The sequence below is a fragment of the Pseudochaenichthys georgianus genome, chromosome 22 (genome assembly GCF_902827115.2).
Source record: "Pseudochaenichthys georgianus chromosome 22, fPseGeo1.2, whole genome shotgun sequence".
In the NCBI taxonomy this organism is placed as follows: Eukaryota; Metazoa; Chordata; class Actinopteri; order Perciformes; family Channichthyidae; genus Pseudochaenichthys; species Pseudochaenichthys georgianus.
In genome coordinates this window covers 1,499,716-1,524,676 of record NC_047524.1, presented here as the reverse complement: position 1 = coordinate 1,524,676, position 24,961 = coordinate 1,499,716, and the positions used below count along the sequence as shown (strand labels likewise).

At 41.0% G+C, this 24,961-nt stretch overlaps 1 protein-coding gene across 4 annotated transcripts in view; it reads left to right on the top strand.

Annotated features, from left to right (window-relative positions):
- Positions 1-24,961, top strand: part of pacs2 (phosphofurin acidic cluster sorting protein 2) — a 94,132-nt gene that overhangs the window by 46,924 nt on the left and 22,247 nt on the right. For all 4 annotated transcript variants that reach the window (XM_034110826.2, XM_034110825.2, XM_034110827.2 and 1 more), the window contains exons 5-18: positions 5,752-5,914; positions 7,504-7,577; positions 9,115-9,195; positions 9,806-9,865; positions 13,239-13,393; positions 14,342-14,432; positions 15,056-15,127; positions 15,698-15,822; positions 16,108-16,240; positions 16,946-17,050; positions 17,801-17,907; positions 21,573-21,727; positions 23,082-23,192; positions 24,814-24,922. In XM_034110826.2, the coding sequence (XP_033966717.1) occupies positions 5,752-5,914; positions 7,504-7,577; positions 9,115-9,195; positions 9,806-9,865; positions 13,239-13,393; positions 14,342-14,432; positions 15,056-15,127; positions 15,698-15,822; positions 16,108-16,240; positions 16,946-17,050; positions 17,801-17,907; positions 21,573-21,727; positions 23,082-23,192; positions 24,814-24,922 (1,541 nt within the window). The remainder of the gene's footprint in view (positions 1-5,751; positions 5,915-7,503; positions 7,578-9,114; positions 9,196-9,805; positions 9,866-13,238; positions 13,394-14,341; positions 14,433-15,055; positions 15,128-15,697; positions 15,823-16,107; positions 16,241-16,945; positions 17,051-17,800; positions 17,908-21,572; positions 21,728-23,081; positions 23,193-24,813; positions 24,923-24,961) is intronic.

Here is a 24,961-nt window from a genome sequence, read left to right as displayed (position 1 = left end):
ATGTAAGAAGTAGAAAGTACAGGTATTTGTGTTCAACATGTGAGAAGTAGAAAGTACAGGTATTTGGGTTCAACATGTAAGAAGTAGAAAGTACAGGTATTTGAGTTCAACATGTAAGAAGTAGAAAGTACAGGTATTTGAGTTCAACATGTAAGAAGTAGAAAGTACAGGTATTTGGGTTCAACATGTAAGAAGTAGAAAGTACAGGTATTTGAGTTCAACATGTAAGAAGTAGAAAGTACAGGTATTTGTGTTCAACATGTAAGAAGTAGAAAGTACAGGTATTTGAGTTCAACATGTAAGAAGTAGAAAGTACAGGTATTTGTGTTCAACATGTAAGAAGTAGAAAGTACAGGTATTTGTGTTCAACATGTAAGAAGTAGAAAGTACAGGTATTTGAGTTCAACATGTAAGAAGTAGAAAGTACAGGTATTTGTGTTCAACATGTGAGAAGTAGAAAGTACAGGTATTTGGGTTCAACATGTAAGAAGTAGAAAGTACAGGTATTTGAGTTCAACATGTAAGAAGTAGAAAGTACAGGTATTTGGGTTCAACATGTAAGAAGTAGAAAGTACAGGTATTTGTGTTCAACATGTAAGAAGTAGAAAGTACAGGTATTTGAGTTCAACATGTAAGAAGTAGAAAGTACAGGTATTTGAGTTCAACATGTAAGAAGTAGAAAGTACAGGTATTTGGGTTCAACATGTAAGAAGTAGAAAGTACAGGTATTGAGTTCAACATGTAAGAAGTAGAAAGTACAGGTATTTGGGTTCAACATGTAAGAAGTAGAAAGTACAGGTATTTGGTTCAACATGTAAGAAGTAGAAAGTACAGGTATTTGGGTTAACATGTAAGAAGTAGAAAGTACAGGTATTTGGGTTCAACATGTAAGAAGTAGAAAGTACAGGTATTTGAGTTCAACATGTAAGAAGTAGAAAGTACAGGTATTTGAGTTCAACATGTAAGAAGTAGAAAGTACAGGTATTTGAGTTCAACATGTAAGAAGTAGAAAGTACAGGTATTTGAGTTCAACATGTAAGAAGTAGAAAGTACAGGTATTTGAGTTCAACATGTAAGAAGTAGAAAGTACAGGTATTTGAGTTCAACATGTAAGAAGTAGAAAGTACAGGTATTTGTGTTCAACATGTAAGAAGTAGAAAGTACAGGTATTTGAGTTCAACATGTAAGAAGTAGAAAGTACAGGTATTTGGGTTCAACATGTAAGAAGTAGAAAGTACAGGTATTTGAGTTCAACATGTAAGAAGTAGAAAGTACAGGTATTTGAGTTCAACATGTAAGAAGTAGAAAGTACAGGTATTTGAGTTCAACATGTAAGAAGTAGAAAGTACAGGTATTTGGGTTCAACATGTAGAGAAGTAGAAAGTACAGGTATTTGTGTTCAACATGTAAGAAGTAGAAAGTACAGGTATTTGAGTTCAACATGTAAGAAGTAGAAAGTACAGGTATTTGAGTTCAACATGTAAGAAGTAGAAAGTACAGGTATTTGAGTTCAACATGTAAGAAGTAGAAAGTACAGGTATTTGGGTTCAACATGTAAGAAGTAGAAAGTACAGGTATTTGTGTTCAACATGTAAGAAGTAGAAAGTACAGGTATTTGGGTTCAACATGTAAGAAGTAGAAAGTACAGGTATTTGTGTTCAACATGTAAGAAGTAGAAAGTACAGGTATTGAGTTCAACATGTGAGAAGTAGAAAGTACAGGTATTTGAGTTCAACATGTAAGAAGTAGAAAGTACAGGTATTTGGGTTAACATGTGAGAAGTAGAAAGTACAGGTATTTGGGTTCAACATGTAAGAAGTAGAAAGTACAGGTATTTGGGTTAACATGTAAGAAGTAGAAAGTACAGGTATTTGAGTTCAACATGTGAGAAGTAGAAAGTACAGGTATTTGAGTTCAACATGTAAGAAGTAGAAAGTACAGGTATTTGAGTTCAACATGTAAGAAGTAGAAAGTACAGGTATTTGAGTTCAACATGTAAGAAGTAGAAAGTACAGGTATTTGAGTTCAACATGTAAGAAGTAGAAAGTACAGGTATTTGAGTTCAACATGTAAGAAGTAGAAAGTACAGGTATTGAGTTCAACATGTGAGAAGTAGAAAGTACAGGTATTTGTGTTCAACATGTAAGAAGTAGAAAGTACAGGTATTTGTGTTCAACATGTAAGAAGTAGAAAGTACAGGTATTTGTGTTCAACATGTAAGAAGTAGAAAGTACAGGTATTTGAGTTCAACATGTAAGAAGTAGAAAGTTCAGGTATTTGTGTACAACATGTAAGAAGTAGAAAGTACAGGTATTTGTGTTCAACATGTAAGAAGTAGAAAGTACAGGTATTTGGGTTCAACATGTAAGAAGTAGAAAGTACAGGTATTTGTGTACAACATGTAAGAAGTAGAAAGTACAGGTATTTGAGTTCAACATGTAAGAAGTAGAAAGTACAGGTATTTGAGTTCAACATGTAAGAAGTAGAAAGTACAGGTATTTGAGTTCAACATGTAAGAAGTAGAAAGTACAGGTATTTGAGTTCAACATGTAAGAAGTAGAAAGTACAGGTATTTGGGTTCAACATGTAAGAAGTAGAAAGTACAGGTATTTGAGTTCAACATGTAAGAAGTAGAAAGTACAGGTATTTGAGTTCAACATGTGAGAAGTAGAAAGTACAGGTATTTGAGTTCAACATGTGAGAAGTAGAAAGTACAGGTATTTGGGTTCAACATGTGAGAAGTAGAAAGTACAGGTATTTGAGTTCAACATGTAAGAAGTAGAAAGTACAGGTATTTGAGTTCAACATGTAAGAAGTAGAAAGTACAGGTATTTGTGTTCAACATGTGAGAAGTAGAAAGTACAGGTATTTGGGTTCAACATGTAAGAAGTAGAAAGTACAGGTATTTGGGTTCAACATGTAAGAAGTAGAAAGTACAGGTATTTGGGTTCAACATGTAAGAAGTAGAAAGTACAGGTATTTGGTTCAACATGTAAGAAGTAGAAAGTACAGGTATTTGGGTTCAACATGTAAGAAGTAGAAAGTACAGGTATTTGAGTTCAACATGTAAGAAGTAGAAAGTACAGGTATTTGTGTTCAACATGTAAGAAGTAGAAAGTACAGGTATTTGTGTTCAACATGTAAGAAGTAGAAAGTACAGGTATTTGGGTTCAACATGTGAGAAGTAGAAAGTACAGGTATTTGAGTTCAACATGTAAGAAGTAGAAAGTACAGGTATTTGAGTTCAACATGTAAGAAGTAGAAAGTACAGGTATTTGAGTTCAACATGTAAGAAGTAGAAAGTACAGGTATTTGAGTTCAACATGTAGAAGTAGAAAGTACAGGTATTTGAGTTCAACATGTAAGAAGTAGAAAGTACAGGTATTTGTGTTCAACATGTAAGAAGTAGAAAGTAAAAAGTCGTCAGAAAAACAATTAGTGGAGTAAAGTACTGATACCAGAGAAATAAGTACAGTAACAAAGTAGTTGTACTGTGTGTGTGAGGAGTCGGGGTGCATTTTGTACCGTTTGGAGTGTATTGAAGGAGGGGTGAGCTGATGACGTAGAGAAGGGAGTTGCAGTAGTCAAGGGGGAGGAAATGAAAGCATGGATAAGTCGCTCAGCTTTCATTTTGACATTCTGTTCTATTTGATTCAGTTTTAGATGTGCAAAGTTCACTTATTTACTTTTTGGCATATTGTCTCTCTTGCACTATTTTGACTTTTCCCTTTAAGTATATTGTGTATTGCTTTGTTTCATTGCCAAACGACTCAGTATCTGTTGTTCATGTGACAATAACGCCTTGAAATCCTTGTGTCTTGAATCTTCGATGCGCTAATCAGACCCCATGTGGCTCCCAAAGCTCAGTGGACATAATTAAAGTCACAATCAGCAGCTGAGGTACGAGGAGAAAGATTGATCCACCTTAAAACTCAAAGAGACTTGAACAGAAAGTCTATTAATTTATAATCAAATACTGTAGGTGGTCAAATAAAGAATTTATTTCATATTTTTCCCTGTTTTTATTGCTTTTTCTTCTGTATTAAAACGAGGTTAAGTGTGTGGGAGGAGGTTTTACTTCATTTGTATTGTGTATTGCTGAAATACTGTCTGTAGAAGCACCTCATTGTGTGTGCACTAAGGAAACAGTGTTGAAAACATAAAGCAGGTAGTATATAACCTAATACTAGTCCCATTAAAAAGCCGCAAAAACACAAATATATTTTTGGTGTTTCTTTGAATGCTTTTGACTCCTCTGTTATCTTAAAGGGGACCTATCATGCAAAATGCACTTGTTGATGTCTTTTATACATAAAGATGTGTCCCCGGTGAGTCAAGGAACTCACGCAGCGTCAGAAAATAAAACCCTCTCTCTTTTCCTCCGTACCCACATCTCTAAAAACGGGGAACAACGGATCTGATCCAGATTTGCGTCCGATATGACGTAATATCTGAAATGTGGACCCACGGCCCAATCAGAAACGTTGCTATCAGAAACAATGCCCGACTGTTTTGGACGTAATATGGTCGGTGTTTACATTAGCATCGCTAACACTCAGAGCTAACCTGTACTGGAGAGCATGTGTGTGAAGAAGCAGGAAGTAGAAAGGAACTCACCTTGTGGTGTAACCGGCAAGAGAGAAAGCCTTTGAGCTCCAGACTGTTCCAGAGAGAATCCTTGATGATCCATGATATGGAGTTTCATCACGGCAGCATTTAGTTTAGACGGTAGCTGCCAGGTCCCGCATGAGCTCAGACCCCTCCTCTTTATTTTAAAGCTTTATCCCCAAAATCAGCACTTTTGAAACAGGAAGTGAAATAGAGGGATATGAGGCATGGCTAGAATGGGTGATCTGTTTGGTATTTTGAGCAAAATACTTCACAGACATATTTTGTATATGGCCCGACAATATATTTTTCCAATATAGCATAATAGGTCCACTTTAACGGAAGAAAACAGCTCATAAATCTATTTTCCTTAACTGAGTCAACATTTTAAGGACATAAAAACATAACGAAATTAAGTCCAAATTAGGAAAATACCAAATCTACCCCTCAAGCACTCTGCTAGGATACAACATCTGTATTTGCACTGCAGCATTTAAGACAAACTTCAAGCCTTTTATACTATATATACTAATATAACTAATATATACTTTTATATATTTTTATATATATGAGACCTATGCTATTGTAGAGCTGCTCGATTATGGCAAAAATCATAATCTCGATTATTTGGGTCAATAATTGATATCACGATTATTAAAAACGATTATCCATTTACTTTGAAAACATCAATTTATTGGAGAACAAACATTTGAACAGTATGTTTTTAACGGTTGATTAAAAGAATAATCGTTTTATTTCAATTACGTTGTTTTCGTAATCGTTGCAAGCCATAATCGTAATTGCGATTAAAATACGATTAATTGAGCAGCCCTATGCTATTGCCTAAAATTAGCATGATAGGTCCACTTTAAATAATAAAATGCAACAACATATTTCGTTGCCTTTTTCTCTGTATCTGGGCGTGGTTCAATTTGCATGATGTCAATAAGTATCTGCATATCTGGAATGTACAGGCACACTCATAAAGGGCTAAAGAAGCTGTTTAGTCTTTCATAGGGTGTACTGTAGAACTTCATATTTCTGCATTTTTACGTAAAAAGGCAGCCATTTTTCCAACAGGTTAATGTCTGTATTGCATGATGTTGGGATGCAAAGTGACTGGATATCTCCCCCCCTCCCCAGGTGATGCAGCACCCCCCAGAGGGAGGCCAGGTCCTCCCGCTCTGCTCCCATCAGAAGGAGCTCCAGGGGAAGGTGGCGGAGATCTGGATCTTCTCTCTGAGCAGCCAGCCCATCGACCACGAGGAGGCGGCGCTCAGCGAGGGGCCCAAGATCAAATGCTCCGGTACTCTTAGTCTCCCATAAGTGTCCTTTTCATCATGCACTTTTAAAGGTCACCTATTGTGCAAAATCCACTTGTTCATGTCTCTTCTACATCAACATGTGTCCCCTCTTCTTAATGTCTCTTCTACATCAACATGTGTCCCCTCTTCTTCATGTCTCTTCTACATCAACATGTGTCCCCTCTTCTTCATGTCTCTTCTACATCAACATGTGTCCCCTCTTCTTCATGTCTCTTCTACATCAACATGTGTCCCCTCTTCTTCATGTCTCTTCTACATCAACATGTGTCCCCTCTTCTTCATGTCTCTTCTACATCAACATGTGTCCCCTCTTCTTCATGTCTCTTCTACATCAACATGTGTCCCCTCTTCTTCATGTCTCTTCTACATCAACATGTGTCCCCTCTTCTTCATGTCTCTTCTACATCAACATGTGTCCCCTCTTCTTCATGCCTCTGCTACATCAACATGTGTCCCCTCTTCTTCATGCCTCTTCTACATCAACATGTGTCCCCTCTTCTTCATGTCTCTTCTACATCAACATGTGTCCCCTCTTCTTCATGTCTCTTCTACATCAACATGTGTCCCCTCTTCTTCATGTCTCTTCTACATCAACATGTGTCCCCTCTTCTTCATGTCTCTTCTACATCAACATGTGTCCCCTCTTCCTCATGTCTCTTCTACATCAGCATGTGTCCCCTCTTCTTCATGTCTCTTCTACATCAACATGTGTCCCCTCTTCTTCATGTCTCTTCTACATCAACATGTGTCCCCTCTTCTTCATCTCTCTTCTACATCAACATGTGTCCCCTCTTCTTCATGTCTCTTCTACATCAACATGTGTCCCCTCTTCTTCATGTCTCTTCTACATCAACATGTGTCCCCTCTTCTTCATGTCTCTTCTACATCAACATGTGTCCCCTCTTCTTCATGTCTCTTCTACATCAACATGTGTCCCCTCTTCTTCATGTCTCTTCTACATCAACATGTGTCCCCTCTTCTTCATGTCTCTTCTACATCAACATGTGTCCCCTCTTCTTCATGTCTCTTCTACATCAACATGTGTCCCCTCTTCTTCATGTCTCTTCTTCATCAACATGTGTCCCCTCTGTGGAAAGAGACTCTGAAAGTCTCAGGAACAAAGATTTTCTCTCTTTTTGATCCATTTCTATAAAAACCTGTCTGAAAATGAGCTGATCAGATTTTGGCCACTTTATGATGTCATAACGATGTGTTGTCTTGAGTAACCATTAGCCAATCAGCAACCAAGGTAACCCCCCCCCCCCTTATCACCTGAATCTCCTCTAGAGCTCCATTGAGTTCTTTGTAACCAAATGTCTCTCAGAGGGGCGTGGGGAGGGGCTCCTTGTTTTCATCTAAAGTAACAGACAGAGAATCAGCACTTTGGAAACAGAGCTGAAACAGAGGGGATTATGGGTAATGCTACAATGATCTGTCTCATATGATCTGAGACATATTTGTATATATATCTAAGACCTGTAATATATTGATGACGAATAATAGGGAACCTTTAAGAGAAATTAAAGTATGTATAATGGCGTGTTCTTCTTCCTGTCCTCCTCCTCTTCAGATAACTACTCAGAGGAAGAGTACGAGAGCTTCTCCTCGGAGCAGGAGGCCAGCGACGACGCCGTGCAGGGACAGGTGAGTCCGAACAAAACACCTTAACTTAAGACTCACCTTTAAGTGCGGGTTAAATCTTCCTTAAGGTGAAATCAGTGGCACCAAAACATCCTTAAGTAATTGAAACAAACAAGCAACTTAAAGGGGACCTATCATGCAAAATAAACTTTGTGATGTCTTTTATACATAAGTATGTGTCCCCGGTGTGTCGGGGAACTCACGCAGCCTCCGTACCCACATCTTTTAAAAACGGGGAACAACGAGCGGATACAGATTTCCATCCGCTGTGACGGCGGCGGACCCACAGAGAGTTGCTATCAGAAACAATGCCTGACGTGTTTTGGACGTAATCTCGTCTTTGTTTACATTAGCAAGCCTCGCTAACACTCAGAGCTAACCTGTACTGGAGAGTGTTTAAAAAGCAGGAAATTAAAAAGGAACTCACCTTGTGGTAAACCTGCAAGAGAAAAAGCCTTTGAGCTCCATACTGCTTCAGAAATAATCCTTGATGTGGTTTAGAACAGGATGGCGTTTTATCACAGCAGAATTTAACTTTATCTCCGGTAGAATTCTGATCAGGCATTAGCTCCGCCTCCTCTTCTTTTTTTTTTTCAAGCTAAGGACCCAAAATCCACGTTTCTCTAACAGGGCTTCAAAAGAGGGGTATGAGCAGAATGAGGCACGGCTACAACGGGTGACATGTTTGGTTTTTGAAGCAAAACACTTCACAGACATGTTTTGTATAGGTATGGCCCTACAATATATTTTTATTTTTCCAATATAGTATATAGGTCCACTTTAAGGGGAGAAAACAGCTCTCATCAATCTATTTAACTTAACTGAGTCAACATTTTAAGGACATAAAAACATAACGAAATTAAGTCCAAATTAGGAAAATACCAAATCTACTCTTCAAGCAAATCTGCATTTAAGACAAACTTCAAGCCGTCATCAGCCTTTATGAATGCTTGTTGTTTGTATGTTGTCTCCTCCTGAATGTTCTACGTCTCTTGATGGTTTTTTGTATTTTTGATGGCACCTTAAAAAAAGGAGTAGCTCTACTCATCTCGACACCAGGTTGAGAATCAATAATCAGGTACTAATGTATTCTTGCAAGAAGGAGCACACACACACACGGTATGTTGCTCACCGGAGCAGCAAAAAACATCAGGCGTACGGAGTCCAAAACACGGAGATAACAACAAAGTCGTAAATCGAGGTGGCGCTAATATCATCCGCGGGTGTCGGGGTCATCTGCGACGTCTTCTGGAAAGAGTCGCGTTCTTCCTTCGCGCCTCATAGCAATGAGATATCTAGGAGACAACAAGTCTGTCTCCTCCATAAATATCAACAACCTGAAATGCCCTGCCTCCTCCTATCACAGCAAGACGCAGCTGCAAGGTCGTGCACAGTTCAGAGTCACACATAGTATCAGTGCATTAACACAAACCCGTTAAGTGGAGACAACAGTATTTCTCCAACAGTACCTGTATAATGACAATAAAGGATTCTATGATATTCTATTCATGAGAGGCTGTGTTGAAACGTGTTGTTTCAGGATCTGGAGGATGACGAGTACGACGTGAGGAAGCCGAAGAAGCAGAGGAGGTCCATCGTGAGGACGACGTCCATCACCAGAGTAAGAGACCAAGATAGAGTCTAAAGAAATAGAAACGTGAGCTTTAATGAGACAGTTGTCGTGTGTTGTTGTATGTGAATAAATGGTAAATGGACTGTACTTATATAGCGCTTTATCCAGTCTTTAAGACCCCTCAAAGCGCTTTACAGACTACATGTCATTCACCCATTCATACAGAGCAGTGTACCTTCCTCTCTAGGACCTAACATTCACACACCGCTGGCCATCGGGAGCAACTCACGGTTAAGTGTCTCGCCCAAGGATACATCGACATGTTGACTGCACGGGCTGGGATCGAACCCACAACCTTCTGGTTGAAAGACGACCGCACCCACGCAGCCACAGTCGCCCTTAACATGAATAGCATGGTTTTATCGAGTAGAAGGAGAACCCTCAGAAAGCAGATGATGTTTCTGATTATTGACTCACATGAGCACACGCAGGGAAATCAATACAGGCTTCTGCTGCCGGTAACATCTGCAGCTGTGTGTAGCTGAGCTCTGTAGTAAATTATAATACGCTCACACTCACTTAACTGTGCGTGTGTGTGTGTGTGTGTGTGTGTGTGTGTGTGTGTGTGTGTGTGTGTGTGTGTGTGTGTGTGTTTTAGCAGCAGAACTTCAAGCAGAGAGTCGTCGCCCTGCTGAAGCGCTTCAGAGTCTCAGAAGAGGTGAGTGTTTCTGCGTTCAGATCTTTTACTGAGATAAATACCGGCGCCTACCTCAAAGTGTTCACGGTGTTTTACAGCAGGTTTTTTTTATAATAGGAAAATGCATATGTTTGGGAAGTAGTGAGCCAACGACTGGATAAATGCACAGTTGCAGCGACACGTCCATAACCCAATGGACCTTATCAGGGGCGTCGCCTGGACCTGGATGCATTCGGGGCTCAGCCCACAGTGGCGGCGGCCCGTGGCGCTACAGTGGAATGTTCTACTGCAACACTCCCCACGCGCACACACACACAGTGCACCCACGACTGTTACAATGACGGCTCGATAATCAGCTCACGGCAATAGGCAGGGGTAAAGTGCTATTTTTTACGAGTGGAGGGCGGTCCTCACCTCCTCTAGGGAGGTCTGGGGGCAAGCTCCCCCCTTTGAGAGCAACATTAAGAGATCTATGGATACCTCTCTCAGCACCCAGATGAAACACAACTGTAAGCAGATGTTCTTTTTCTTTATGGATATTTTACAAATCACTCCCCTTTCAAACTGTATTCTTGTTTTACTGCCATATAGTATTTCATAACTGTTTTTCCTTTATTCTCTTATTTGTTTTATAACTATAGTGATCATATGAAGGTGTGCTGCGGAAATAATCTTTTGAATAATTTGTGACCAAACCGTTTGAGACCCACTGGGATACTTAGACTAAAGTTAACTATCTAAACACTCAGAGAGTCCTTTAGCTCACCTGAGCCTCTCAGTCTGAGAGGAGAGCTCTCCTCCAGCTTGTTGTGGAACCAACAGCTCCGTATGTCCGTTAAGGCCCTGACACACCAACCCGATTTTGGGAGTCAGAGGCCGTCAGAGGCTGTCGGGCATTCGCGGCGCCGTAGTCAGGTTGGTGTGACCCGCACCGTCGACCGTGACACGCCTTATTTGGACTGCCAGACCCGATGCATGGCCGATTCAACATGTTGAATCGGCCATGCATCGGGTCTGGCAGTCGGACCAAATAATCACTCTGATTGGCTGTTCAGCTAGCAAATCAGTGCATGAGAAGCGAAGCGGAAGTGAGGGACGTAAACAAACGATTTAAGAAGGCACACACAGACTGCTATTCATTTTCATCTCATCATGGCGATCTGGAATGATGCAAACGAAGACCTGCTCATCACCTTGATCCAGGAGAGGCCAGCTCTGTATGATATTACGGAGAAAAGATACTCTTCTTCTTCTCTGTCTTCCGGTTGTTGCCTCTTTTGAATGACGAATACACACTACCGCCGCCTGCTGGTAAGGAGAGTTATTGCCACTCACGCACTGAAGTCGGTGCGGTGTGTTCCCGTGCGACACATGGCCAAACCGCAGGAGAACACGGCCAGGCAACAGCCGACTTCAGCGTCGGCTAGTCCTCTGGTGACTGCTTGGTGTGTCAGGGCCTTTAGTGAAGCTAGCTAACCAGATGCTAACAACACGGTCCCTGCTGCTGGCACCAGTCCCTCTCTCTCCCTCTCTCTCCCTCTCCCTCTCTCTCTATCACACTGAGGCCCATTCCCAAACCACATCCTAACCCTACACCCAGGGCTGCCCCTGGCCAACTTGGGGCCCCAAGCGACATTGTGAGATGAGGCCCCCCCCCCCACCACCCAACCGACAGGAGTGAAAAAAAATGTTTTGGAAACAAAGTAAACTACTTTGCAAATATAATTTCTGTTTATTATTATTATCAACACAGTTACTTTTTTATACAGTGAGGTAAATGGTAAATGTGCATGTATGTCGTTCAGTATGCGTTTACAGGTGAATACGTCTGCATTTCCTGCCAAATACTAGCCTCAAAAAGATTAAAATATAATTAATGCAAATACACTACTTCTACTAATAATAATAATAATCAATTCAATAATATAAATACTATATTATTTTATTATAATATAGTTGTAATATAGTCGAGACAAAACATGCTCAAAAACTGACATTTCTTAAATCTGTATTCAAATGTAGTTCCCTCTGTCAGCAATGTATCAACACACACATTGCTATCAGTATTTCTCTGTGTTGTGGTTGACATGACGATGACTGTTAGGAGTTAAGGGGAGAGGCTGAGCATCACCACGAAATGTGCAAATTGACATAAAAATGAATAAAAGGCGACAGCCATATGCCATACATTGTTGCATACATTCACAGTAAATATGTATTCAGTATGATAGCTGTCTAACAGAAGTTCAATTAATTTCTCACTTATTCTGACAATGTACTTAACCCCAAATAAAAGAACCCAATAAAAAGAGTTGTTAAATAATAGTGAAGTTTTATTTTTGAGCTTTGCTAAAAGCCACTGTGTCAAGTGTCCTACTTGGGTTGCCGTCCGGATTTGTCCAATATGGTGTATAATCATCATAACATGCGCAGTAGATTGGGTAGTGACAGCCACACACACACACACACACACACACACACACACACACACACACACACACACACACACACACACACACACACACACACACACACACACACACACACACACACACACACACACACACACACACACACACACACACACACACACACACACACACACACACACACACACACACACACACACACACACACACACACACACACACACACACACACACACACACACACACACAGAGCCGAGTGAATGACACAAGCACACGTTTATTTCCATGCAACTCTCTGATTGGTCTGGTGTCTTGCCTCTGTTGCATTCACTGAACACGGGAAATTACAGTCCTTCCGTCCTCTCTTGTGTCATGGTGAGGTTCACGTAAAGCACGGTTAATGTACTATATAATTGAGGGAGAATTGTCCGGGGCTACAGGCGACGCCACTGGACCTTATTAAAGCTGTAAATAACTCTTTGTGTGCTATCAACTCCTTTGCATAGGATTCAAATTAAATCCACGTTTTATCACCAAACACAGCACTGCCCCCACACTGACATTAGGTCTCTGCATTTACAGCATCATGTAATAGGAGCAGCCGCTATTCTACAGCAATGGGGAGCAGTGTGAGGGATAGGTGCCATTCTTAAAGTCACCTCTGCATTGCAAGGAAGAAGAAAGTAGCATGAACTTAAAAAAGTACTCAAGTGAAAGTTACTTTTTACTACTGCTTGTGTTGCTCTTCAAGTTTAGATCCCTAACAGTGTTTTGTGTGTGTGTGTGTGTGTGTGTGTGTGTGTGTGTGTGTGTGTGTGTGTGTGTGTGTGTGTGTGTGTGTGTGTGTGTGTGTGTGTGTGTGTGTGTGTGTGTGTGTGTGTGTGTGTGTGTGTGTGTGTGTGTGTGTGTGTGTGTGTGTGTGTGTGTGTGTGTGTGTGTGTGTGTGTGTGTGTGTGTGTGTGCAGGTGCTGGACTCGGAGCAGGACCCTGCAGAGCCCCCCCCCGAGGTGGAGGAGGAGGATCTGGATCTGGACAGCGTGGAGTTTGAGAACCCGAGCGACAGCGGGCCGGAGCTGGACGACGACGACAGCGTCCTGAGCACGCCCAAACCCAAACTCAAGTGTGTGTTCATCTGTGTGTGTTTGAACATACCTGAATGTGGTGTTTCTGTGTTGGTCCCTGAAGGCAGCATCTCCCTGGTTGTGATTTTGGATTGTCAGAAATAATCTCTGTGTCCAACAAACGTTTATGATAGCCTTACACGTTTTGTTCAGCAGGATAATCTCCACATATTAACACCACTTTACGATTTTTAAAGCCAAAAGCTAACGTTAGGCTATAAAGGAACAGCACGGTCACATGACTTCACGTCACCACCGCTAAGCTAAAGGTGGCTAATGTTGGGCTATAAAGGAACTACAGCACGGTCACATGACTTCACGTCACCACCGCTAAGCTAAAGGAGGCTAATGTTGGGCTATAAAGGAACTACAGCACGGTCACATGACTTCACGTCACCACCGCTAAGCTAAAGGTGGCTAATGTTGGGCTATAAAGGAACTACAGCACGGTCACATGACTTCACGTCACCACCGCTAAGCTAAAGGAGGCTAATGTTGGGCTATAAAGGAACTACAGCACGGTCACATGACTTCACGTCACCACCGCTAAGCTAAAGGTGGCTAATGTTGGGCTATAAAGGAACTACAGCACGGTCACATGACTTCACGTCACCACCGCTAAGCTAAAGGTGGCTAATGTTGGGCTATAAAGGAACTACAGCACGGTCACATGACTTCACGTCACAACCGCTAAGCTAAAGGTGGCTAATGTTGGGCTATAAAGGAACTACAGCACGGTCACATGACTTCACGTCACAACCGCTAAGCTAAAGGTGGCTAATGTTGGGCTATAAAGGAACTACAGCACAAAATGCTGAGTCATATCAGGGTTTAGGAATCATTCCAGTACACAGAACTTCAGGAATGAGGAATGAGGAACGATTCAGACTCAGAAGAGCATTCATGTTGATTTAAAGTAATTTATTTTCTGTTTTCTTGTGTTTCAGGCCATATTTCGAGGGTGTTTCTCTCTCCAGCTCTCAGACGGAGATCGGCAGCCTCCACAGCGTCCGAAGCCACCGAGAGCCCCCGAGCCCGGTGAGAAACCACTGCTCTTAATACAACTTTTTCAAGGGACATTAATGAAAAACTCACTTTGTCATTGCTTGTGTATAAAGCATTTGTATATGTGGAGTCCCTACCAACACATACTTTATGCAGGCTATAGTCTGCTCTGACAGCTTGAGATCTACCCCCTTTTGTTGGGAGGGGGGCGTAAAGACGCAAACATTTCGCCTTTTAGACGGACAGTATGAGACAAATAATATTTAAACATGTTCCAGTTGGCTCTGTTGTGATTGGTCAACAGTTTAGAGATGTCCCGCCCCTTAGCATAGAACGTACAATCCGTTGGAGCTCTATGGCCATTATTATTTTAGCCTTTGCAAACCATTGACATGCACAAAAACGTACAGAACACACTACAGGTGAGGTAGAATCCTTGAAATCAGAATAGGGCCCCTTTAATAAGACAGTGATAAAGTGTAACCAGTGTAAAGTCAGATTTTCCCACCATTTATCACCTGATAACGTCTATTAGTGGAACCTCAAGGCTTCTGCTGCACAGGAATCTATCACGAGGTTTTAAATAAACAAACTCTTTACTTGTTCTGTGAAATTAAAACTTCTGGTTTATTATATTTCCCACCGTGTGGTTGCAGATTGACCCAGATAAAACAAAGAGTGCCGGGCTCAAATTTCCAGATGACGCCGTGTCGGATATCGTCTCCTTTGTGAGTATATTAACTCTTCAAACTCAAGACCATTATTCTTGTCATGTAAGTTAATATATAACGGGAAAACATGTGAAAATAAGCACTTTTTAGCATTTAAAACTGCAGAAATTCAGTCACATACAGAAAGAAGACCCTATTGAGCCGTTAATAGTTAAGTCTGCAGTCATTAATGACATTTAAGGTGTGTGGCGCAGTGGGTTGTGCGCTGGTGTCCGGATCAGGGGGGCACAGGTTCAAACCCCACTGCAGTCAGCATGTCGTTGTGTCCGTGAGACACTTCACCCCAAATTGCTCCTGTAGGGATTGCCCACAGTGTTGAGTATGTAAGTCGCTTTGGATAAAAGCGTCTAACATGTAATGTAATGAAAAAGTAATATTTACATTAATTATGTTTCCTGTAGATATTTAATTGCTCTTTTCACTGCACTGTTAGTGTACAGTTTTATAATTATGCTGCTGTGTTTATTGTATTTTTGTAACTCTGGCACAACAATTTCCTTCGGGATAAATAAAGTCCTATCTTATCTTATCTAAAAATCATCTCTTTTTCTCCATGTTTCCCCTCAGGATGAGCCGGAGGCGGTGACCCCCACCACGGAGCTGGAGATGGACAACATGGACACGTTTCTGGAGAGACTTCCTCCCATCGGCAAGATGACGAAGACAGAGTCTCTAATAATCTCCTCAAACAGGTAACATACATATATAACTATAACACAGTATATAACATGCTTATTAACAACATTTAAAGATGGTACATTTACATTTAAATGACATATACTGTATATATATGAAACATTTTCAATTCAGGTTTTTTATTCAATAAATAAATGCAATTTAAAGATGAGAAATAGGAAATAAATGTGTCAACATAAGTGTATGTATATTATTATTATTATTATATATCTACATGTTGTTTTCTAAATCACAATGTATGTGTTAAATGTTGTTGTTGTTGTTGTTGTTTTTGTTTCCAGGCAGGAACCGAAGTTGGCGGGGCGTCGCGGTCGGAGTACGTCACTGAAGGAGCGCCAGCCGAGCCGACCGCAGAACGAGAGAGCGAACAGTCTGGACAACGAGCGGTCGCTGGACACACGCTGCCACCTGCAGGTCGGAGTCAGAACAGAATCACCTTCATTATTCCCACTGCGGGGAAATGTGGATTTGTTAAAGCAGGAAAGAAAAGAGCCAAAGACAGCTTAATGTTACGTAGCAGCATGCAAGCATCTATGCATTACATGAATGCACACAATGTGCAACAATATCTGTGTTCTTTTTTTTTTATTACTGCGGATTATTATTCCATATTGTATTCCTTTTTATTCCATCCCATTGCAATGAAAATACTGTTATATTTTACTATATTTTTTATTATTCTTAATATTTGTTCTAGTTCTCTACCTGTGTTTTTAATTATTGTTTTACTTTTATGTATGCCCCACGACCCCAAGTCAAATTCCTCGTACGTGTAAACCTACCAGGTAATAAACCTGTTTCTGCTTCTGATTCTGATGCATACAAATAATTAAAGAAAATTACACAATTTACAAAATACACATCCTGTAACAGTTCTGAAGATTTAGCAGCTAGGTATATATTGCACAGTTATTAACGGCGTATATATATGCACATAGTTTGTATTTAACAACAAGAGGTGTTATAGTCTGTGTCGGAGGACACAACTGCATGGACATATTTAAACAGAACATGTCAGTAAATATAATAATAAAATAAAAAGACTTGTGTTAATGTCAGTAATGAAGTCAGGGGTTCCCTTGTGGTACCTGTTAGTTACGGGTTGTTTCCCCTCCGTAGATTCCCAGGAAGACGGTGTACGATCAGCTGAATCACATCCTGGTCTCTGATAACCAGCTCCCCGACAGCATCATCCTCATCAACACCTCCGACTGGCAGGGCCAGGTGAGGAAAACAAGCACCACCTACGTCTCAATGCTGGCGTTATTAAATGTTCTTCTTAACACGATGGATACATATTAAAATTGTTACTTGAAATGATATTGTATATACTATACATTTTTTAAGTAACAAGGATAATTAAATATTTATGTTTGAATGGAGAGGCTATAGAGATATTTTTTTAATTAGGTTTTTAATAGATTTTTTCAAATTATTATAATATTTTTTTGTGTATTTTTAAAAATAAATTGACTTGTACTCTTTTGTTAATTTGTTATGAATTATTATAATTTTTAATATATAAAAATATATATATAATACTTTTTTTTTAAAGGCTTCTGAAAAATGTGGAAGAATAAGTGTGAATACATATATATATTTATAAATATGAAAGGGTAAATTAATGAACGGAGTGGAATATGAATGTATAGTCTCTTAAAATGTATATTTTTATATTTTTTTGTACTTTACTTTATTTAGTTTTGTCTTTTACGTTTAACATTTAAACATTGAAGGTGATAACATGTCTTCCTGTCAATCTAAGTAAAACCAAATAAAAAAATATATAGTTTTTTTTTTTTTAGAAAGCATAAAGAATTTATGATTAAAGGATCGCTGGAAATCATTGATTTAACAAATACATGTATGAGCTGGAAATGCTTTTCACACCTTCTTTTTGTTATTTTCTCATCTGTTTCTCCCCCCCCTTCTCCCCCCCTTTCTCCCCCTCTTTCTCCCCCCCCCTCCTCCCAGTATCTGTCCGACCTGCTGCAGAACCAGCAGCTCCCGGTGGTCTGCACCTGCACCACGGCCGACATCCAGGCCGCCTTAAACACCATCGTGTCCCGCATCCAGAGATTGTGAGTCAGCCTCTCACTCAGATCTTTAGGTATTGTTTGTGAGAGTTGAACTTATTATTCCTGTTCTCCTCTCGTAGTCGTACTGTAACTCTAGACGCCGGTCCCCATAAAGATCAGGGGTGCTTCAACATCTCCCCACAAATAGCCATGGACACACACCTCCCAAATAAGATATGACCCAATAAAGGAAATGTGTGTTTGACTCAGTGAGCCATTATCACATTAAGTGTTTTAGAAGAAGTTTACTCAAACAATATTGAATTAACGCTCTGCATGCTTGAACGTGAACCGAAGCATGTAAGACAGGGGTGTCCAAACTACGGTCCGGGGGCAAAATGCGGCCCGCAGACCATTTTGAATCTGAGACTTCTGTTGTAAGGAATGAGCTACCAACAACATAATGGAAACCCTATGTAGAGCTGGGATGTACGCTGATTAAGCATAATTTACTTACATTTGATTGATTTTGCCGACTTATAAGTTATGACGCAATATGCCTCACCTGTAGTGAGTGGCCCAACCCTTCGTATATTTTTCTGTGTGTGGCCCTCGGTGAAAAAGGTTTGGACACCCCTGATGTAAGACAACCAATTGCATCTGTTATAGAAATGGATTTGTGTTTGGAGGAAGAAAGCAATGTGATGCAGAGCTCAGTAGACCAATAAAATCCCAAACATTAATAAGGTACAAAGCGAGTTTCTCACCTCTGTGTTGATAGAGGACCTTTAATAAGTGCACGGTAGTGATGTGTCGGTCGCGAACGAGCCGATTCTTTGGAACGGCTCTTTGGTATGAACGAGGGGAACCGAGTCGTACTTGGTGAGAGCCGTTCTTGTTATCGTTCAATCGTTGGTCCGCACTGCCTGCCAAAATCCACTCGCCTTTTAAAAAGCTTGATTTTGTTCCCCAAACGTATTCTGTGAAGACCCGCCCCTACTCTGATTGGTAGGTTTCAGCACGAGGAGAGAGATGGGGTGGGTCTTAAGGGAATACGCGCGAGAGAGAAGTCATAACAGGACAGTTAGACCAGGGGTTCCCAACCTTTATTGTGCCAAGGACCGGCAGATACATTAAAAAAAAATCGCAGACCGGTTGTCAATTTTAACTGAATTTAATATTTACTCACCACCAGCAGCAACAGAGGCTAATTGTATGTAACAGCCTGAAGAAATACTAGAACAATATGCATCCAAAACATATTAACAACGTTTAAAAAAGAACCGGTGTCGTTTTTTGGTTTTTCGGAAAACCAGAAAACCGACGTTATTCAGTTTTTAAAACCAAAACGAGAAAACAGATAAATCAACGTTTTGGTTTTGTTTGTATGATTTACGGATAATCCAGTGAATTCTGGGAAAACGAGGAGAAGGCGCCTTATGAAGGAGATGTCCGGTCGCCTGTGTGTGTGCGCGTGTGTGTGTGTGTGCGTGTGTGTCACTGGCATTTGTTTTCAGAAGATATTATGATAGTGACGTTCGTTCCGATGCACTCCGACAGCATTTAGCACTACATCGAGATTAAGATTAAACTAATTTATTTTGGGAACACCCGCATATAGGCTACCTATGGAGTTAGCCAGATGTGTGTAAATTACTGTTCATGGTCATTTGAAAACAAATGCCGGTGTCGGACAGACACAAACACACCGAACGTACATCATGCGCCTTGGTGACTGGACATCTCCTTCATAAAACGAATAAAAGGGGCAGTAATCGGGCAGTTCGATGTGTGTAGAGATGTGTGTAGAGGTGTGTGTGTGTGTGTGTGTGTGTGTGTGTGTGTGTGTGTGTGTGTGTGTGTGTGTGTGTGTGTGTGTGTGTGTGTGTGTGTGTGTGTGTGTGTGTGTGTGTGTGTGTGTGTGTGTGTGTGTGTGTGTGTGTGTGTGTGTGTGTGTGTGTGTGTGTGTGTGTGTGTGTGTGTGTGTGTGTGTGTGTGTGTGTGGTTAACACGTAGCAGCCTGCAGTCACTCGCTGTTCTGATGAAGGTAAACACAGCGAAGGCGGTGCGTAAAAAGGCACTGCTCTCGGCGCGCTGGTGCTGCACTTCTCAGAGGCGGAGTCCACGTCCCGCTGCCTCCTGATGCTGCCTGCAGCCATTTCATGAAGTGAAGGAGGTGATCCTTCTATAAAACAGCTGCGGGCAGCAGATACCGCGAGAGTCCCGGACATGAATTCATAGATCAAAGCAGACCGGTTTACTCTCCTGTTTTGCCAATCCGGTGCTTAAACAGATAGCTCTACACCCCTGGCCGACATGTCCTTAAAATGAAGTCCGAGTTTGAAATATATCTCAAATAATGTATGCACTGCCATTTCCCCACATTAACATAAGAGTCTGCAATTAAACGGTTGTCTCCTGTACTCCTCTTCCTACTTGGCACCGGTAACTTTCTCGTGTGCACGAGAGGCTGAGACCAGGCAGAGAGGCCGAATCCCTCGGAACATCATAAAAGCCATTTTCCACCTTCACTGGCTCCCGGTCAAGTCACGCATCCAGTACAAACTCCTCCTGCTAACCTACAAATCTCTCCACTCCCTAGCCCCTCCATACATCTCTGACCTCCTTCAGCCCTACACCCCCTCTCGTCACCTGCGGTCCTCTGACAAAGGGCTGCTCTCCATCCAGCGCTCCAAGCTGAAAACATTTGGCAACAGAGCCTTCAGTGTCGCAGCCCCCACCCTCTGGAATTCTCTGCCCTCTGCAATCAGGAATGCAGACACTCTGGACACCTTCAAAAAACACCTCAAACACCATCTGTTCACTCAGGCCTTTGGCCTCAACTAAATTATAGTCACTTATTTCCTGCTATTGCTCTGTATGTTTATTATTACCTTTTGTTTTGTTACTTCCCATTGTAAAGCGTCCTTGGGTTTCGTGAAAGGCGCTATATAAATTGAAATTATTATTATTATTATTATTTTCAACGGTTTTCTGGTGAAAGATTAACTAGGCTACTGGATGAAATAATATGACTGGTAGGCTATAGGTGTGAAAATTAAACACTTTTTAAAAAAAAATATTATGATCAAATATTTTTGATATATTTATAATTCTGCAAATATTACGATAAACTCACAGCTCACAGTAACACCTCCGCGGCCCAGTACCGGTCCGCGGACCGGGGGTTGGGAACCCCTGAGTTAGACGACGTGTTTTTCGGATGGAAAATGAGCCAAACGCGAAAACGCAGCAGCATTTGGATGCACTTCAACCAAAACCCAGGCAGCGATAAAGCGCACCATTTGTAAAGGCAAAATATCCTTTAAAGCAGGGTCAACAAATAATCTCCATCGCCACTTAAAAACACAGTCGGCCTGTCTAATATTAAGAGTTACGTGCATTTAATTCAAGGCAAGGCAGAGGGTAAATTCAAAGTAGTACATTCACTGACATGAATGACATGGATATGGCGCCACCTTGTGTCATGTTTACGATGCAGAGTATTGACATTAGGTCTGGCAAAACAGTCAATCCTGGTGATTATTTCCCAGATAAACCTAGTAACCCCGCCCCCTTTAAAAAAACGGCTCTTTTGAACGGCTCTGTGAAAGGAACAGAACGATAATAATTCCCATCACTAGTGCACTGGCACGGGTGAGCTCCACGAGCAGCTCGAGCACATTGTTAACGTTAAGCTCATCATTCATCCTCCTCTCCTCTCGTAGTTGTAACTGTAACTCTCAGACGCCGGTCCCCATAAAGATCGCGGTGGCCGGAGCGCAGCACTACCTGAGCGCGGTGCTGAGGCTGTTCGTGGACCATCTCTCCCACAAGACCCCCGACTGGCTCGGATACATGAGGTTCCTCGTCATACCGCTGGGTGAGGAGCCAAAACACCACTTTAATGGTGTATTAACCTGTATTCAAAGGTGGTATTTATGTTCAAACAGGGATATATGATAATGGCAGGTTTACATTTTGCTAATAATAAAATGATAGTTTTGGAGAATTGTATTCATAAAGCACCTTTAAAATACTGTTTATGAACTCCTTTGATGGATAGAAAGCAGATATTAAATAACAATCTTCAGAACTGTTACAGTGTGTGTATTTTTTTAATGCATGCTTCTTAGTTAGCATTTAGCTGTCTTTAGCTCTTTTATGCTGTAAAAAATGTAAATGTCTCCTCTGTGGGACTAATAACTTTATTCTGATTCTGAACAACAGAAAGTCAAACAAAGGCAAATTAAGATAACAAATGTGGACAGAGGATGCAAAGGCAAGATGAATTGATCGATACATTTTATTTCGAACAAGTAAAATAAATAATTACAAAACTATTTTTTTTTGCAGCGCATAGTCATGTAAGAGAAATCAAAACAAAAAATGACATTTACAACAACAACAACAACAACAACAACAACAACATCATAATAAGCAACATAAACAGTCCCACATCTAGTGTTCAAAAAGGAGTGAGAAGAAGTATAATTTATTTAATCTCACCCCCTTGTCCCTAAATGATTTATTTATAATCTATAATCTGCAATAATTATCATTATTGTTAATTATTATTATTATTATTATGAATCTGCTTTACCTGTTGATTGACATATACACATATGTACACACATACATACACACACATATGCACATATACACACCTAAATACTCACACATATACACATATACAGCCTTCCGTGCAATACGAGGGGAATCGTGCAATTTAATTTATTATTTAATTATGTACATATTACCTATCATGTCTATTTTAAGTCCCATTTGTTGTTTTTATAGTGTTTTGTTGTTTTTATAGTGTCTTGTTGTTTTTATATTATCTTGTTGTTGCGTGTTGGCACCTTGAGTTTGTTGTAATTTCGTTGTACCTGTACAATGACAAAATTAAAGATCTATACATCTATACACACATAGTCAAACACCTTCCCCATCGCTGCACCTCGAGAGAATAATGTCTCTGTATTCCCTCTTGAACTGGTTAATGTCTGGACATCGCTTTGGCTCCACATTCACACTGCTCCATAGTCTCACTGAATACAAGCAACAACAACATAAACAAGACTTAAAGCAATAATTGTGCTTAATGTTGTTGTTGTTTTTACATTTTCCCTTTGCTCCTTTCATCTCCCGCTATTAACAGATTCTGAGGCTACAAGTGCTCTCAGTATTTCTCTGTCTCTAAAGCTGTTGTGTTTTTGTTTCTTCTCCTCGTTCAGGCGCTCATCCGGTCTCCAAATATCTCGGCACGATCGACTATCGATACAACAGTTTGTTTCAGGACGCGGCGTGGAGAGACCTGTTCCACAAACCAGAGGCTCCTGTTGTTGGTGGGCACTTTCATATTTCATATTGTTGATCTTTCTATGGAGTTTACAGCATCTCCAATCGGGGAAACTGGTCATTTCCAGAATGAGAACAAACATCTGAATGAATGTCTCTCCATATGTACAGTATTCAGTATGTTGCTGGTTATAACATTTGCAGTTACATTCAAATTATTCAAATGATCCTGGCAAAATCAAAGTTTTCACCAGCCAACACTTGTTCTTTAAAACTATTTTCACAGATGATGAAAAGGTCACTAAAATCTTATATTGTGTTATTTATGTATTTTTCACCGTTTAAAAAAATCCCAAATGAAGTTAGGTTACATAAGATTACTCTTTTTTTCACATGTCATAAATTGCCAAAACTGGAAAACTATTTCTCTTAGACTAAGATAATGGATCCCAAAAATACTTTTCCTCTTTGCTTCTCAGGACTTCCGTAGTAAGCAGTATATAATTAATACAAAAACAGAATCATATAAGTACATCAGGCTTCATAGAGTGCTACTCAACTGGCTTTAGATAAGCCAGCCCTTTATTAGTATATAAGTGCTTTGTTAATAGTTCTATCGCTCGAAGTGGACTCGAAAGAGATGAGTTTTCAGTCTGCGCCGGAAGGTGTGTAAGCTTTCTGCTGTCCTGATGTCAATGGGGAGCTCATTCCACCATTTTGGAGCCAGGATAGCAAACCCACGTGTTTCTGCTGATGGGAACTTGGGTCCCCCAAGTCGTGAGTCGTTTGGCTGATGCAGAGCGTAGAGCACGCGCTGGGGTGTACGGTTTAACCATGTCCTGGATGTAGGAAGGGCCAGATCCATTCGCAGCATGGTACGCAAGTACCAGTGTCTTGAAGTGGATTCTAGCAGTTACCGGAAGCCAGTGGAGGGAGCGGAGGAGCGGAGTGGTGTGGGAACATTTAGGAAGGTTGAAGACCAGACGAGCCGCTGCATTCTGGATGAGCTGCAGAGGTCGGATGGCACATGCAGGTAGACCAGCCAGGAGGGAGCTGCAGTAGTCTAGGCGTGAGATGACGAGAGCCTGGACCAGAAGCTGCGTGGCTTTCTGGGTCAGCTGGGGGCGCATCCTCCTGATGTTGTAGAGCGTGTATCTGCAGCAGCGGGTTGTAGCAGCGATGTTTGCAGTGAAGGACACGTTGTTATCTAGGGTCACACCCAGAGTCCTTGCAGTCTGGGTCGGGGAAACAACAGAGGTGCCGATGTTTATTGTCAGGTCAAGAGTGGGACAATCTTTTCCCGGAAGGAAAAGCAGTTCAGTCTAGTCAAGGTTGAGCTTGAGGTGGTGATCAGACATCCACTGAGAGATGTCAGCTAGACAGCAGAGATGCGTGCGACGACCTGGGTCTCTGAGCGGGGAGAGGACAGGATTCATTGGGTGTCGTCAGCGTAGCAGTGGTATGAAAAACCATGCGGGCTAATGACTGATCCGAGCGAGTTTGTGTACAAACAAAGTTGTTATCCTGTCAAAATCGAGTTGCACACTGGAGCTTAAAGACCTAAATAAAAGCACAACAATATATACAAAAAAACAGTCACTTCAATATCTTTGAGAATGTACATTATGAATATATATATAGATATATAATAATGTGTTCCTGGTGTAGCTCAGGAGAACCTGGACGTGGTCTCGAGGGTCACTCAATACATGGTGGGAGCCAACGGAGCCCACCAGCTGCCCATCGCTGAGGCCATGCTCACCTACAAGCAGAAGAGGTACGTTCCATCTGTTAAACCACCGTCATTCCCCTGGGA